The 17,510-nt window shown below is 43.4% G+C and overlaps 1 protein-coding gene across 1 annotated transcript in view; it reads left to right on the forward strand.

The window, feature by feature from the left end:
* LOC124545324 overlaps positions 1 to 16,952 on the forward strand; it is a 207,233-nt gene extending 190,281 nt beyond the window's left edge. The window contains exons 3-6 of the mRNA XM_047124225.1: positions 4,349 to 4,553; positions 8,183 to 8,386; positions 12,967 to 13,170; positions 15,685 to 16,952. Coding sequence (XP_046980181.1) covers positions 4,349 to 4,553; positions 8,183 to 8,386; positions 12,967 to 13,170; positions 15,685 to 15,818 — 747 coding nt within the window. The 3' untranslated portion in view covers positions 15,819 to 16,952. The remainder of the gene's footprint in view (positions 1 to 4,348; positions 4,554 to 8,182; positions 8,387 to 12,966; positions 13,171 to 15,684) is intronic.
* Positions 16,953 to 17,510: the final 558 nt, after the last annotated feature.

Genomic DNA, 17,510 nt, shown 5'->3' on the forward strand with positions numbered 1-17,510 from the left:
ATATTTTGCGAAAAATTTATCTACTTTGCCAAGCGTTTTTAGAGCATTGGCTTCTCGTTCTCGCCTTTCCTTTGATAATTTTCGAACTGCCGCCCCACTTAATTTTGCACGTTTGCTTTTTTCACAGTTATTCATGTTAAGGCACTTACAGAATTTCAACCAACAGTCAAAACAAAAGAAAAAAATTAGTAAAAGGAAAGAGAGACTGTATCCATTTACAATCATACTACGCCGCACACGAGCACAAAGTTTTTTCCTTTAAACACGGAGCATTGAAGTGACCTAGTCGGACTGCTTGACGTAACTGTGCTAAGAAAGAACGACAATGCAGAATGATTTAATTTCATTGCCGCCTGTTTCTCTGTTGTCAGTAACAGTAGAAGCACACTTGCCGGCTGGAATTCGTATCGTAAAGAAAACGCGACAGTCCCTTTTTTTTATTCTGTTTCCCGCGTCGCCGGAATTTTAGCTGGGACGCAAATATGTTCTGAATATTTTTGACACTGTCTTTCTAATTTAAAAAGCAAATAATTTTTGCAATTTCTTGCACTGAGGTGTGCTGGATCGACTGTTATCCCACTTATCCTTATAACATTTTAGCGGTTTCTGACGCAGAGATGACAGACTAGAAAGTTTAAATAGTCTTGTTGGCTGTTGATGTGGTGTGTTGTCATTTGTGTGAACACTGCTGTTATGTCTACCAGCAAATGCACCTTTTGTTGCAATATAAAATAAAAATAATCTTTCCTCGAAGAAAAAAAGCTTAGTTAAGAATATTAATATAAAATTTGCAATGCTACGTACCATTCGATTGCACAGAGTGGGAACTTTGATATCGTGCAGGCTGCAGCACAATAAATGAGACAAACGAAAGTTGGTTTCTTCTTCTTTTTTGCCAAAAAAAGTAACTAAGTAAAAAAATAAATAAAATTTTTAAAATGTTGTGAAGTGTATTTCACACATTATTAGATATTCTGCTTATGTTCTTTTCATATAAACACGTGTTTAAAATGTAAAACATTCCCAGTATCAACATGTTTCGTTAAACGGGTGTCATTAAATCAAAGGTCAGATATTGAAGAGCACAGAGCTTTCACATTAATAACAGTAATGGAGGGTTGACTTGATACTTCCCCGTAATTTCTAGAAGAAATTTAAGTAGAGTCGGGTTTTACATACTGAGGTCCACACATGCTAAAGTATTTAAGAAACTGCTGATTAGTTTATCAGAGCTTTTCAGGGGTCCCGTTATTTCACGGGGAAAATATGGTTGGGTTAAGTCGAAGCCGACAACATTGTCGGAATAATAACGTTCAGACATTGTATTGAAGATTGCCGTCCTGACAGCTTACTTCAAAATACACTCCTGGAAATTGAAATAAGAACACCGTGAATTCATTGTCCCAGGAAGGGGAAACTTTATTGACACATTCCTGGGGTCAGATACATCACATGATCACACTGACAGAACCACAGGCACATAGACACAGGCAACAGAGCATGCACAATGTCAGCACTAGTACAGTGTATATCCACCTTTCGCAGCAATGCAGGCTGCTATTCTCCCATGGAGACGATCGTAGAGATGCTGGATGTAGTCCTGTGGAATGGCTTGCCATGCCATTTCCACCTGGCGCCTCAGTTGGACCAGCGTTCGTGCTGGACGTGCAGACCGCGTGAGACGACGCTTCATCCAGTCCCAAACATGCTCAATGGGGGACAGATCCGGAGATCTTGCTGGCCAGGGTAGTTGACTTACACCTTCTAGAGCACGTTGGGTGGCACGGGATACATGCGGACGTGCATTGTCCTGTTGGAACAGCAAGTTCCCTTGCCGGTCTGGGAATGGTAGAACGATGGGTTCGATGACGGTTTGGATGTACCGTGCACTATTCAGTGTCCCCTCGACGATCACCAGTGGTGTACGGCCAGTGTAGGAGATCGCTCCCCACACCATGATGCCGGGTATTGGCCCTGTGTGCCTCGGTCGTATGCAGCCCTGATTGTGGCGCTCACCTGCACGGCGCCAAACACGCATACGACCATCATTGGCACCAAGGCAGAAGCGACTCTCATCGCTGAAGACGACACGTCTCCATTCGCCCCCCCATTCACGCCTGTCGCGACACCACTGGAGGCGGGCTGCACGATGTTGGGGCGTGAGCGGAAGACGGCCTAACGGTGTGCGGGACCGTAGCCCAGCTTCATGGAGACGGTTGCGAATGGTCCCCGCCGATACCCCAGGAGCAACAGTGTCCCTAATTTGCTGGGAAGTGGCGGTGTGGTCCCCTACGGCACTGCGTAGGATCCTACGGTCTTGGCGTGCATCCGTGCGTCGCTGCGGTCCGGTCCCAGGTCGACGGGCACGTGCACCTTCCGCCGACCACTGGCGACAACATCGATGTACTGTGGAGACCTCACGGCCCACGTGTTGAGCAATTCGGCGGTACGTCCACCCGGCCTCCCGCATGCCCACTATACGCCCTCGCTCAAAGTCCGTCAACTGCACATACGGTTCACGTCCACGCTGTCGCGGCATGCTACCAGTGTTAAAGACTGCGATGGAGCTCCGTATGCCACGGCAAACTGGCTGACACTGACGGCGGCGGTGCACAAATGCTGCGCAGCTAGCGCCATTCGACGGCCAACACCGCGGTTCCTGGTGTGTCCGCTGTGCCGTGCGTGTGATCATTGCTTGTACAGCCCTCTCGCAGTGTCCGGAGCAAGTATGGTGGGTCTGACACACCGGTGTCAATGTGTTCTTTTTTCCATTTCCAGGAGTGTATTTTGAACAGTCATGAAGACGATACCAGACAGAAACCCAATGTTAAATTCACATTCAATCACCAAGTAAACTATGTATATTTCCAGGCTTGTATTGTCGAATTTCGTTCTTAAGGCTTATTTAAACTAGCAAGTTTTTTAGCAATATTAAATTTTTTTTAGTTTGTAAGCACAGTTATTTGAAAAAGTAAGAGGTTAAAATGAGTACAGCGCAAAAAATGTCCCCCCCCCCCTCTTAAGGTGCCGCCCCTAGGCCCGTGCATAGTCGGCCTATATGTAAATCTGCCAGTGATCAATGGAATGCAACGTACTGGTTGTTGGACAGAAACAGACCATGCAGTCATTGTGACACTGTGGACCGTGAGATTGCGTGCCTTGCAGACCTGTTAAAAGTGGTTGCAATTGCTCCCACTATTTGACGTGGGTCCCTCCTTGAGCGTTGCACAATGTAGCGGTCATCTGCTGCTGTAGTAGACATCCTCTCCTTCGGGCAGCTGTCCCTGTAGTTCGGAAACAGTGCTGTTAACAATAACAATAATGTCCTTCTTCCAGTTTCCCGACAATTCTTCCCCGTGTCAAGTCATCCAAAGGTTTTCTCTGGGCCACGCTGTAATGAAGGACGCCACCACCACCACAGCTGTTCGCCGATTGACACGCAACATCTGTTCCCGTCCCTTCACCTGCCTCGGGTTGCATCACGTTTGGCGCCATAGTCACGCTGACCGCACGCCGTGTAACGCCCAGCTCTGTGCTTGGCTAGATCTCTGGCAGCATACTCCCGCGCTTCGTTCATTTTCAGCGAGTTGCTAAATGTTGTGTTACTTTATCTATCTCGCCATAATGTTTCGGAGAACAGTGTTGTACAATAGAAATCTGCCACACATTTCACGATGAGTCTCATTGTATATAGGGTGAACATCCAGAAATCTATTGTTGCCACGGTAGATGGCACTGACGAACGAAAGTTCCTCTGACCACATGTCGCGTGTTCCTTGTGTGTTTGAGGCTGTGTGATCGACGCAGCAAAATGGTCTGGTATTCGTGTCGGGAACAAGCCTAGAAGGAGTTTGTGTACGACCAAGTAGATGGAAACGGTCGAGAGGCAGCACGGCTGTACCAAAACAAGTACCCTCACAGACACCGACCACGCACGCAACATTTCGAGTCCTTTTTGGGCGACTGTGTGACTGCGGGTCCTTTCAGACCGACGAACGAGTGCAGCGAGATGGCGGACTGCGCGTACGCCAGATTTGGAGAACCGGGTTCTACAGGATACTGACACGATCCAGAGTACAAGCTCCAGGCAAGTGGGCCGCCAACACGGTGTAAGCCAGAGTAGGACTAGTATATCCTGCATGACAGCCGCTGCCATCTCCGTCACCTGCAGCGCACGAGGAACACACACCGCGTGGTTAGAGGAACTTCCATTCGTCAACGCCATCTACCGTGGCAGCGATTCATTACTGGACACATTTTCCTCCTCGGTCCCTGCAGATTGGCGGTTTTATTCGTGTTCGCGCTGTGTGAGGCCGCAGGCTCAGCCGTGCGTTTCGCTTGTCGGCAGCTGCGGCTGTTCCCCGGGCGGGAGCGGCACGAGACGGGCGTGGCCATGGAGTCGTGGCCGAGCTACAACGCCAACTTCACCTTCTCGCTGCCGGCCGACCGCAGCGGGCCGGCCGCCTGCTTCCTCGTCATCACGGGCTACGCGCTCGAGGCGCGCGGCAGCCGGCGCGTCATCGGCGCCGCCACCTGGAGGCCCCACGACCCAGGTGGGTGCGGCCCAAACTGAAATTCCGTTTACGTAAAGTTACGACGAACTCCCACCACACGGTGCTCTTCTCTCATTGTTCCATTCCGGTTTTTTGTTGTTGTTAAGTATATGTGCGGCCCAAAAATGCTCCTCTTCTTCCAGTGTGGCTGAGGTAAGTTAAAAGGTTGGACACCCCTGGACACCATCAAAGTATGGACTTGTCACTGTTCACGCGTTCTAACAGGCATGTGACATTGACTAAACTCGATTTCGCCCGATCACCGTCTCTCTTTCTCTCTCTCGTACCTTTATCAGCATTTGCCTCTCTTCCATGGTCTGGTAGAGGCTAAGCACAAATCCTGTTCCTCCAGACTCTACTTTCGGTTGTATTTCAATAATTATCAAATTTTGTAAATACGAAGGTCATTCAGTAATTAAAGAGACAAATTGGTCCAGAGAAAAAGCTTTTATTTTTACAAAACAATACTTTCTCTACTTTTCAACATAATCCCCCTCAACATTTATGCACTTGTTCCAAAAGGCTGCAAGCTTTTTTATTCTGGCTGCAAAGAACTCTTTATCTTGATATTTGAACCAGTTTCCCACAAACTGTTTCACGTCCTCGTTGTCCTGGAACCTCTTACCATGTAATGCCTCCTTCAGTGCACCAAACAAATGGAAATCACTAGGTGCTAAATCAGGTCTGTAAGGGGATGAGGCAGTACTTTCCAGGCCATTTTGTCGACGGTATATGGTGTAGTTGAGCAATATGACGACGTGCGTTGCCTTGCCTCTCCGCTGATCCTCTGAGATCCACGACATCTGCTCTTCGAGATAATCACAAAAAAATAGACCTTCAGCATCCAAAAACACCGTCAACAAGACTTTTCCTACTGATGTTTGGGTTTTTTTCTTAACAGGTGTGTTTCATCACAAGTTAAAATTTTGTTGAGAAAACGCTCACTTTCTCTTTCGTAACGTTCCTGTAGCTCTGTACACACTCTCAACCTTGTTTACTTGTGTAGCTGTGACAACTCCTTTGAGACCCGTCTCGATTATGTCTTGCGGTGCTTCAGCTTGTTACAGGTAATGTTATGAACTGTACCAGTACTAACTTGAACCTTATCAATTATCATTTCTACAGTCACATGGCAGTCGGCATGAACAATGTCATCAATTCCACTTTCAACTGAGGGAGTTAAAACTGCAACTGGTCAGCCAGAATGGTGTTCGTCAGTCACTGAGTCGCGACCTTTTTTGAACTGCTCTACCCACTTGTAAAAATTTGCACGATTCATACAACCTTCACCATAAACTTTAGCCATTCTGAAGTGTACATTAACTTGTTTCTCCTCTTCAGCAAGTAAAATACGAATAACTGAACATTGTTCAACTAATGTGAACGTTTGAAGGGTACTCGCCATCTTGAAATGTATTTTTGAGGTGATACCGAGAACAATGTTGATACTTCAGCTCAACAGGGCTCATTCCAGTGATGCCAACTTAAAGCCATAAAAGTGCGAAATTTGCCCTACTAACTGTTTTTCCCCCGACCAATTTGTCTCTTTAAGTATTGAATGCCCTCGTAAGTTTAATGAAAGTGAAGCATACTGAAAAGTATTAGGTAATAAACTATTTTGATGGAAAATATTGCACACAACAAATTAAATATATCACTGTAGTAAAATTTAGGTTGGTTCATAAATTTGTAACATTTTTGTTTTCTGTGTTGGTATTCTGGTGCGATGGGTTTGTTTAGAAGAAGTACAGTAGACGTGCAGTAGAAGAACAGTTCAGAGACAGTGATTGTTTGTATCTGCTTGACACTGCTGCCAGCGATAAATTAGCATCTGTTAGGCAATGGTTTGTGCACAATAACACCCCTGAAATGGACTGACCTGACAAGATTCACGACCTGAACCCAATGGAACACCTTTGAGATGAGTTAGAATGTCGACTACGCTTCGGACTCCAGCATCTAACATCACTGTCTTCTCTTGTTTGGCTCGTGAGGAAGAACAGGCTGATATTCCTTCACAGACATTCACATACTTTGCTGAAAGTGTGACCAGCAGATTTCAGTCCATCATAAAGGTGAAGGGTGGACACACCCCACATTAATGTTCATTAACAGGTGTCCAGATAGTTTTCATCAGGTAGTATATAATAAACAGTAGATTTTATTTCCTTGCCATAAATTAGTAATACCGGCAATGCATAAATCATTAATTTGAAATAAAAGGAAAATGTTATGATTAAGAGTCAAAAAATACCCCTTTTATGTTCTTTTAATGAAAATTTACGTGAGGTGCTGTCTAAAGGAACAATGACTAACCCTCAGTCCTGTTAAGCAGCCACGGCAGGCCTATATTTGAATTCTTTTTACTTACACAGCAGATTGTGCCAAATGAGACTTGGAAGCAGCACAGTTACTGGCCGGCCGGAGAGGCTAATGAATTACATATTCCCCCCCCCCCCCCCCCCATGCTTGCCTCCTCCAGCATGGCATGTCGCACCAGTCCTAAGTTGGCTGTAATTTGCGTAAACTGGAAGTCTTCGGTCGAACAGCATATTTGCTTCAGCACACGCCCACTGGCCTTTGAGTTCTCGTAACGAGTAACGCTTTGACAAGCTGTCAGGGCCAGTTTGAGAACATTTATCCTACAAGTGACTTATCATTTGGTGACCCCTTTCCCTCGTAGAGCTTCACCCGTGTCAGTTTTCGCTCCTAATTGTGAAACATCCTGTATACAAATCTTGCCGGCACCCCATCTGCTCGGTGGCTGCCTCTCGACCGTTTCCTTACAGTTATGGAACGCCCGGTGCCCCTCTTTGTTCGGTGCCCCGCACGGGTGGCTCGTGGTGTCACTTATGCCTTAATTAAACCAGCTCTTCGAGAAGTCACAAACTGTCTACCGTGCTAGACTCCACTGTGGACACAGCCGTGGCGAATGTGACTCGTTTTTCGAGGTAGCACCAACTACATCGATGTGCCAGACGGTTGGCTGTTATACGTCAGTCCGTATGCCACACGTGCGTAACTCATTCGAGACTTTGTACAACTTAACATATTATTTATGACCCTAGGATTCTTATATCAAAGTATTGCTGTCTAAGTAATTTTTACCCCAAGTGTTCGAGGAATAATTTGTGTATTCTGTTTATGATCTCCTCTCAGCTGTAAAATATTGATTGTAAGTTTCCAAGTATCATGCTTTCCTAAAATCACTACTTTAGGCAAGACTAAATACATTGCTGAATTCAGAAAAATTAAGGAAAAAGTTAGTCCTGAATCTGGCTAACACTAATATTGAAAGGACTAAAAATATATGAAATTTGTAACGTGTATAAATAAAAACGTAACTAAATATATTAGTACTATTTTACGTATACAAGGAGCATTTTGAGCACACTAGTTGAAGTCTTGATGTATTTCAAGTTGTTAAGAAATTTGGCTCATATTACTGATGTACAGGACTAATTTCGCCATCTACCCAGTCGTGATCTAAATTTTCCAGGGTTTCCTTAACTATTACTTCTGGTTATAGCTTGTGTGATTTTTTTCAGTACGAGTCTGTCAGTCCAGCTGAGTTATTGCCGTGTCCCAGTTGGCAGACCCTACGAACACAAACTTGGTACTCCTTTCAGAGGGCGAGCTGTGGCGGGACCTGCAGCCGCTGGGGACGGGTCGCACGGGAGCGGCAGCCGGCAGCGGGTCCAGTCTGGCGGCGGCCGTGTCCAGACCCAACCAGTGTCTGCTCTGGATCACCCGCCAGCCTGACGCACTGTCACTCGGGGTGGCCAAACTCAAGTGGACACTCACAGAAATACGAGACCTCGAGGCTCGCAAAGGTACTCACTCGGCTGCCGCTAATACCTGCAAGTGTTCCTGCGTCCAAGATTAGTGAACCCATTAGAAGACAAGTGATTGGGAGATGTGTGAACAATCAGCAGGAAAGCCACTGTTTATCTAAAATGTGTTCTGAGGGTAGTTTGATTGTTGAAATCAAATAGGTTATGCACTACTGGCTTGCTGGAGTCACCGTAGCTTCTTCAGAGCCCTGTCGGCTGTCACTTCTCAAGATTCCTGTAGGACCTTCACAGTTGCTGTAGTAGTCTCGAGGCACACACAGTCCTGACCGTAATTCATCCCTACAGATAATCCCCTACTTCATGCCATTACCTTTCTCCCACAACACGGACAAGGGGTTGGATTTGTGGGAAATTATCTAAAACTATTTACATGTTATTTATATGTCACACTAATATTTATGAAGAGTATGAGTCATCTACAACCTCTGGCAGTAGAGCAGACTGTGGGGAGCATGGAGGGCGGGGGGTGACAGACCACAAAATGAAGCGTATTTATTATAGGAGTCACTTGCCACCTTTTTGGCCACAGAGTGCACACATTTCTAATGAAGATTGTCTGTAATTGAACTAAACTGCAGTTTTAGCCTCACTGAGCACAGCAGGAAATACTGTGGCCTTTTAAAGTTTATATCCATGTCTCCATTTTTGTCTGATTGTATTTGTTGCTGTCCAATAGGATATTCTCAGTCATTCAATTTTTCTCTTTTTTTATTTCAGATTTTTTATTTTCAGTGAATACCTAACATTATTGCTATATGAATACAATATTTTCTTGTGAATAACTCATTCAATACTGTGGGTGTATTCATAAGAAGGATGTAATTTTAGATTACTGAATCAAAGTGGTGGTACTCGTATTCATAGCATTAACATGAAAACACAAAGTTAGTATCTGCTAATAAAATAACCTTACAATTTTAGTATCAGATTAATCTACCTAAAAAACATTTGGTGGGTACCTATCAGTTGTTTGAGTTAGAATTGGTTCTGTGTGATTCCTGTCAAATTAGGGTTTGAAGCTACTATACATTATCAAACTGACTGAATCAGTTATAACAGAAATGTAACAATTTTGTGAGAAAGAAAGTTGCTACTCACGATATAGCAGAGGTGCTAAGGTGCAGATAGGTACAACAAAAAGACTCTCACAGTTAAAGCTTTCAGCCATTAAGGCCTTCATCAACAATAGACACACACACACACACACACACACACACACACACACACACACACACATGCGCGCACTCAAATGCAACTCAACACACACAAGTGGAGTCCCAGGCAACTGAAACCACACTGCGAGCAGCAGCACCAGTGCATGATGGGAGTGGCGACTGGGTGGGGTAAGGAAGAGGCTGGGGCGGGGAGGGGGAGGGATTGTATGGTGGGGGGGGGGGGGTGGCAGACAGTGAAGTGCTGCATCTTAGATGGATGGCAGGGGAGAGGTTGGGAGGGAGAGAAATAAAAAGACTCGGTGTGGTGGTGGAATGACGGCTATGTAGTGCTGGAATGAGAACAGGGTAGGTGCTGGATGGGTGGGGACACTGACTGACGAAGGTTGAGGCCAGGAGGGTTATGGGAACATAGGATGTATTGCAGGGAAACTTCCCACCTGCGCAATTCAGAAGAGCTGGTGTCGGTGGGAAGGATCGGCATGGCACAGGCTGTGAAGCAGTCATTGAAATGAAGAATATCATGTTTGGCAGTGTGTTCAGCAACAGGGTGGTCCACTCGTTTCTCGGCCACAGTTTGTTGGTGGCCATTCGTGTGGACAGTCAGGTTGTCGGCACAGTGGTTGCAGCTTAGCTTGTAGATCACATGACTGGTTGACATGCCTGGTTTCACAGGTATTGCAGACACACAATTCACACAATTAGGATCCATGTCTACGTCCTCAGAAGGGGGCTGGAAACAACACACAGACATTGTATGTCCTTTTTTTTTTTTTTGTAGTTATTGCAAACTGCCCAGCACTTACGGCATGTGGTCCTATTATGTTGCGCAAAACTGTACGGACAAGATGGGCCATTGCTATGGTTTTTGTGGTGACTACTGTTTCGCTTGTCACTGTGCAGTGTGGTACGGAAGCCACATTTGTACGGCTGCCGTGTCGTCCTTCCCCCAAGAGCTAACTGACACCTGACAACCAGGAACAGGAGCCACTGCAGTGATGTCTTACCAGGCCTCCGTCTGATCACCAGCAGTGTGAGCTACCACAAGAGATTGAACAATACTTAACACTTCAGCTAAAGTGGAATCTCGCACTGTAGTGCGTCTTGACACACTCCTTGTCAGAAGCCAACCAGATGATCACATTAGGGACCACAGATTCAGCATAGTAGTCACAACAGGCGTCGGTATCAAACTGACATTTGCGACTGAGGCCGAGGAGTTCGGCTGCCGAAGTGCAGTAAGACTGACAGGGCTGTTTATCACAGTGATAGAACTCTTCGCACACGGCAGTGATATACGTGCATTTGAGGTGACAATTTTGCAACAACTTGCACATTTCATTGAACAAACGTTACAGAGGTCTCTGAAATGGGGCTAACAACTTTTAGATCTGAGTAGAATTCTAAGGAAAGAACGAATCCTTACACATCTTTGAATCAGTGACACCAAAAGTGAAAAAGTGTTGCTGAAGCTGCTTCTCGTAAGCCTCTCCGTCTTCAGCCAGTCGTCATAAGAGGGAATGGGGTGGGTACGCTAATGGCATCGAAGCCTGTGCGGTAAGTGTGACTGACAACTTCGTCATGGCAACCGTAACAGCCTGCTGCTACTCAGTGAGAGATTGGATCACTGTCAATGTGGGCAAAGGAACAATTGATTGGACTGAGCACATGGAAGTGAATACCACACTCGTTGCCAGTTGTGTTGTACTCCGAGACACGAACAACTGCACAGCCACAATGAACCAAATTTCATTCTTCTTCCACATACAAGTAAACAACAGTTGAGAATGTAGACACAAACATAGAAACAATCCAGGTTCTGATACGAGCAGTTCTGACAATAAGTATAAAAGGAATATGAAGTCAAGTGCCTGCTGCAGTGCATATGTAAAGAGAAGGGCTCCGGTAGATGGTGTAGCGGATGCCGTGCTGTGTACACAAGCCGTGTGGGCCAATGCAGGTGGCCTCTGGTGCCCAGCCCATGCAGGTAACTGTGGTAGGATATTTGAAGTGTAGCATGCCAGCTGTGTTGAGTTGCAGCCCATATTAAAGTATTTCATAGAAGGTCATAGCACAAAACATTTTGGTTACAATTCTATGAGACTGGGTTGTTGGAGGGATTAGGTCTTATATTCAAACTTTCTGGAAACTGGCAATTTTGAGTATGGATAACTTTTGAAATACGTTATTTCCAGGAAAGATATGTTCTTTACAATGTTGAAAATATGGGTTTTGAGATGGGGTATGCTAATCCTAAATGAAACAGTTATTAATGGGGTCAAATTTTGATGCACACATGGTTCTAGTGAATCATGATTTGAATATTTCTTTAAGTAAAATTTTTCTGCATGGACTAATTACAATGTTATCAGCAAGCTCTAAACTACATACCTAATAACCAAATAATAAAGTTCAGAAAAATATAGCTAGATTAAGAACTTGGGTAGTTCATAAACTATGTGCATTCCAGTGCATATGTAACAGCGTAGAACAAAAAAAAAAAAGTTCTTAGGTGACAAATGATATTTTAGGATGTTTAGGTATTCCACATTGTGTCACATAAATGGGATCCCATCTATCATAAATTACAATCATAAACCTGTATTTTGTGCTGCCATAGACATTATGATATGAACAGAATAGTGCTGGCTGCTTCAACCATAGAAATTCACCTGCACTGCCTTCCCCAGTCACACCTCAAACTCAAGTGCGTAACACAGGATGCTAGTGTGCTGAAGGTGGATTATGATTGGTTCTGCAAATGCCAGCATTAGAAATAGGCAATAAATTCCTAGCCAATATGGAAAACTCATGCTGTCATTTTAATTCAGTACAAATTAATTACAGCTCTGTGACTGCTCAGAATGTACCTAAATATTGAGAAATTCATGCAGCTAATATTCAAGTGATGCATTTGGCATTTCAGTGTATCATGGAGGTGATAATAACTAACTTTGAGGTGGAATTACCTGATGAACTTTAACAAGAAACCGATCTATCCTTTTGTTGTGTGGGTTTGTTTTTGAACAGAAGAAGTGTGTTAAATCTTGCTGAAGTGAACTGAAAGTGTGTTGTTATCAAATAACTTTGAAATAAATTATATGTTTTTGCATCTTTGCTCTAAATTAAGGGTTAAATTCTCTGGGTGCTCTACAATAAAGTCTAGCATTATTGCATAGAGGAATTGTCGAATTTAGTAAAACTGAAGGTACTCTGGAGTTTTATGAAAATAATATATAAATACATCTGTGATGTCACATTCCACTCTTGCTTGTATTTCTGTTAAACATGACAAGGGTGTTATGCAACACTTTTCATGTGCCATATTCCTTGCTAATGATACATGCTGGTTCATACGGCTGCACTGTACCTGTACTTATTTTGCAGCCCGGGTGTATCTCAAGCTGGAAGTATTTGAGGGTGACCGGCGCACAGCGTCCCACAACTCGAAGCCCTTCACACCTGGCATCTCGGTGTACCTGACGGCCGACGATGACGCAGTGCTGCAAGTGCCGATGCCAGACTATGTGTCAGACCCTGACGGGCTTGCCATGCACGTCAGCCTGTGTATGAGGCCAAGTGGCAAGCTAGGTGAGTTTTGTACACAAGCCATGCTCTGAAAAGTCTATTTCCGAAAGGGCATTTGAAAAGTGCAATTCATGTCGTAGGTTCTGATACACTAACACTCCAGAGCCAAGTGCATGCAATGTCTTACCATGGTGTCATTTATGACATGTATGTTTTAATGGTTCCTGAGTAGATCAATGAGTTTTCAGTTCCCTTTGGGAAACTACACTTTAAAAAATTAATTAAAAAACCAAACAGTAATTTTTTGCTGGCATAGAGTAAGCACCAACGTGCACAACAAGCATTCCTCAAACTATTGTGACACAGGGTGGGAACAATGGGGTGCTACATTGTCTTCCTGATGTTGTCGGTAGATTGCAATTGCTCTCATAAATTTGACAACATAGACATTAATAAATTTGGCTTAGAGGAGCATATGGAAGCATGTGTGACAGAATTTCATAATAAAACCTATTTAATAATAGGTGTATACTGAGCACCTGCAACAAATTTTAGGCTGTCCACCATGTAACATTAAAAATATACACGTGAATATAATAGAGGGAAACATTCCATGCATGAAAAATGTATCTAAAAACAAAGATGATGTGACTTACCATACGAAAGCGCTGGCAGGTCGATAGACACACAAACAAACACAATCACACACACAAAATTCTAGCTTCCGCAACCAACGGTTGCTTCATCAGGAAAGAGGGAAGGAGAGGGAAAGACGGAAGGATGTGGGTTTTAAGGCAGAGGGCAAGGAGTCATTCCAATCCCGGGAGCGGAAAGACTTACCTTAGGGGGGAAAAAAGGACTCGCGCGCACACACACCCACATCCAACCACACATACACAGACACAAGCAGACATTTCATATGTCTGCTTATGATTATAATCATACTGCTAGATATGCAAAAAATCAGAACTTCGGCGCAATGATGAAGTTCTAAGTCAGGTAACATAACACTGCCACAAGTAGTTTAATGTTGATGCATCTATGATAGTGCAGCAGTAATCAACAACAGTTGTGCAGAAAGTAAGGTAATACTGCAAACTACTCTTAGCTCCATAATGAGTTGTCATAGTGTGCTTAAAGTCACGTAATTTCAACATCTCTTCCTCCCCCGTATGCAATGATTCTACTGACTCCAAATAGTACATAGCATAATCAGAAGGCTATCCAAAATATCTGAGAATTTCATTGTAAAAACCAAAAAACTATACATACATCCTAATGTCACCTCAGGCATGTATGCAATGATCCCAGTATCATTCCCATTTTTGAAGCACTCCTTAAAGTCCTCAGGATGAAGGATGTTGAGGACTCTTTGTGATTCCACATGGATGTCTTCAGTCGAGTCAAAGCATCTCTGTTTCAATGCAGTTATCATCTTTGGGAAAGGTAGAAGCTGCACAGGGCTAGTAGGTAGGGTAGGCAGACATTTCCATGTTGTGCTTGGCCAGGAATTCCTTCACAATGAACAAGGTGTGCACAGGTGTGTTGTCTTTCTTTTTCCACAACTTTGGTCATTTGGACCAAACATTTTTCCTGAATTGCCTCAAAACCGTACAGTAAAATTCTCCATTGACAGTTTGACCAAGTAGAACAAACATCTTGTGCACCACTCTCAGAATGTTGGGAAAAAAGAAAGACTGATAGAAACTAAGAAAGATCGGTGTTGACTTAATGGTGCTGAAAACTTGTTGAGCTTTTTTTGGCAAAGCAGAAGATGGTGTTCTCCATTGTGATGATTTCAGCTTCGTTTCAGGATCATAACCATAGACTCAAGATTCATCACCTGTTATGACTCAGGATAAGAAATTTGGTCATTCTCAAACTCTTTGTTGGAGCTTAGTGTGTGTCTGAATCCTGAAATTTTGTAAGTCTATACTGAGAAGGAGAGGGACAAACTTCGCTGCAGTTTGTCTCACATTCAGTTCATTGGCTAGAATTTGTTGAAATGTACCCTATGACAGCCCAAGTCTGTTACAAACATCATGAATCATCTGCCTTCAGTCTTCATGAATGATGTCACGCACTTCTGTGATCATTTCTGGTGTTGTGCATGTTGATTGTTGAGCAGAAAGCCTATCATCTTCGACAGATTTTTGATCCTCCTTGAAGTGCTTGAACCACTTAGATGTTCTTGTTTGAATCAGTATGTTCTCACCAAATGCCCCTGACAGTATGTGGTGGGTTTCAGCTGTGGTTTTCTTTGACTTGAAACAGAATTTGATGTAAATCTGTTGCTCATTCGTGTTAGCCATTTCACTGTTTGCAGAAGCACTGAAACACTCCCTGACATGCACCATTACAACACACAGCTGCAGGTGCCGAAGATGACCCACCTTTATGCCACAGTATCTAAAACTTATACCTCGAGACATCTAGTGGCAGAGTATTGTACTGCTACTGCTTTAAATGGTACACTGAAATTCTCAGATATTTTGGGTAGTCCCTCGTATACTGTTAATGCAAGCACTACAAACAAGCAATATTCATATTCAACTTTATTTAAACTTTTGTGCACAGGATCCCGTGTAGTGCTGGGGTGTGCAATACTTTCGTCAGATGATGGTGGGGAGGGAGCTGCACACCTTGTGGAAGCCTTCCAGACCCCTTCCACTGCTGTCAACAAGTGGCACCCTATGCTCAAGATGACGTAGCAGCAGCTAAAGACCACAGTTCAAACCAGTCCATCACTGTGCTGTCACTGTTGCCGTGTGGTACACCTGTCTCTCCTAGACATTTGGTACAACAACCAGTTGTAGAAGTCTAAATATGAAGAATAGTGCCTTTCTCTTGTGCTCAGTTACTGTTGTACAGTTTCACAAAGCTTAGCATAAGAGTTTCTTATGCATTATTGAGTGTTCTGGAGATTGATGGAATGAGATTTTCAATGTTGCCTCCTCTCATTTTCTGCTCTCTTCTTTTAGATAATCATCTAATAAACATGTGATAATTTGTAGAGCTGGAAGTTTTGAGGCAAGTTTTCCACAGCTACATGATTACTACAACAGATGTTTCCAGACATCGTGCACTATCATTAGATGAAGTTTCCATTGCTGGCCTCACTATAGATGGACCAATAATTCACAATTTAAAAAAGATATGTGGTGCAGAGGTGTTATAACTCATTCTGCTATAAGTTTTTGGATGGAGAGTAATGCTCCATAAATAGCTACTTGTATCCAAAACTACATGAAGCCTTATGATAAATTCCAGTCATAAATTGGCATAGGTTGAGTAAGTACTTGTGAACTGGTCCAATCTTCATAATGAGACTCATGGATTGGTGACCAATATTATTATTTCTGGACTTGACTGAGAAAGGGTATAATGTAATTCCAGTAACTGGGAACTTGATATGTCCAAGCAAATGAAGGCTGTATACATTTGCCATATTAAAGACTGAATTTATATCAGTCCAAACGACTGGGTTGATTAGATTTGGGCAAAAAGTTAATTTCTTTGTTATCTAAATACCTCTCCAGAGATAATGATCTTGCACTAGACTGGTTGCACTAATTCAAGTGTGGTACTGTGGCATCTTCCTTCAGTGAAAGATTTCAGTGTTGGAAGAATGAAATGCAATGGAAACAAGTGACATAATCGTATTATTTCAATTGATCCTAACTGACAATTTACTGGAATTTTACAATCTAATATTTTCTTATGTAGTATATGTAAATAAATAATATCTTAAATTTATTTTGTAAATCTTCTATTTTACTGATTTCTGACAAAAATTTGTGATATAAGATTTTTCTGTAAATAAAATATATGTTTCTGTAAATTAATTGGTGTATTATGTTTATTTTACCTGAGTCTCCTAATGTGGTTCCCATTCTTGTTGCAAAATATGTATAGACTTACAATCTAACCATAACCTCTGACGTACAAAAATAATGAGAACATGAAAAGATACACATATTACAGTGATCTTTCTCGTTGTCTATTTGCCGTGTCATCAGAACAAGACACAACTGTAGAAAAAGCACCACAGGTGCAAAGATGCGAGCTGGTGCCATGCCGTGGAGACTCGCCACTTGTACAAGTTCCACCAGCACAAAGGGTGGCACTGAGGATGAAGATATTGTCTTTGCCTTGGCCAATTGCTGGTCAAGTACAATCTGCCTATGACCAGACAACAATGTACAGGAGGCTACTCAGAAGACAGAAGAGCATCCCTCACCCACTTGCTTATGGATCACCATCCTGGACCAACTTGGACAGGGAATGTTGTGTAGTGGACTCTTAGAAGTGAGCAGACAGTTGCTGTAAATTGTATTTGCTATGTACTGTGAAGTTTACCTACAATTATTTGCACTTAGCTATTGAGGGCCTTTTCTGTGTTA

This window comes from Schistocerca americana, chromosome 8 (assembly GCF_021461395.2).
Source record: "Schistocerca americana isolate TAMUIC-IGC-003095 chromosome 8, iqSchAmer2.1, whole genome shotgun sequence".
Lineage (NCBI taxonomy): Eukaryota > Metazoa > Arthropoda > Insecta > Orthoptera > Acrididae > Schistocerca > Schistocerca americana.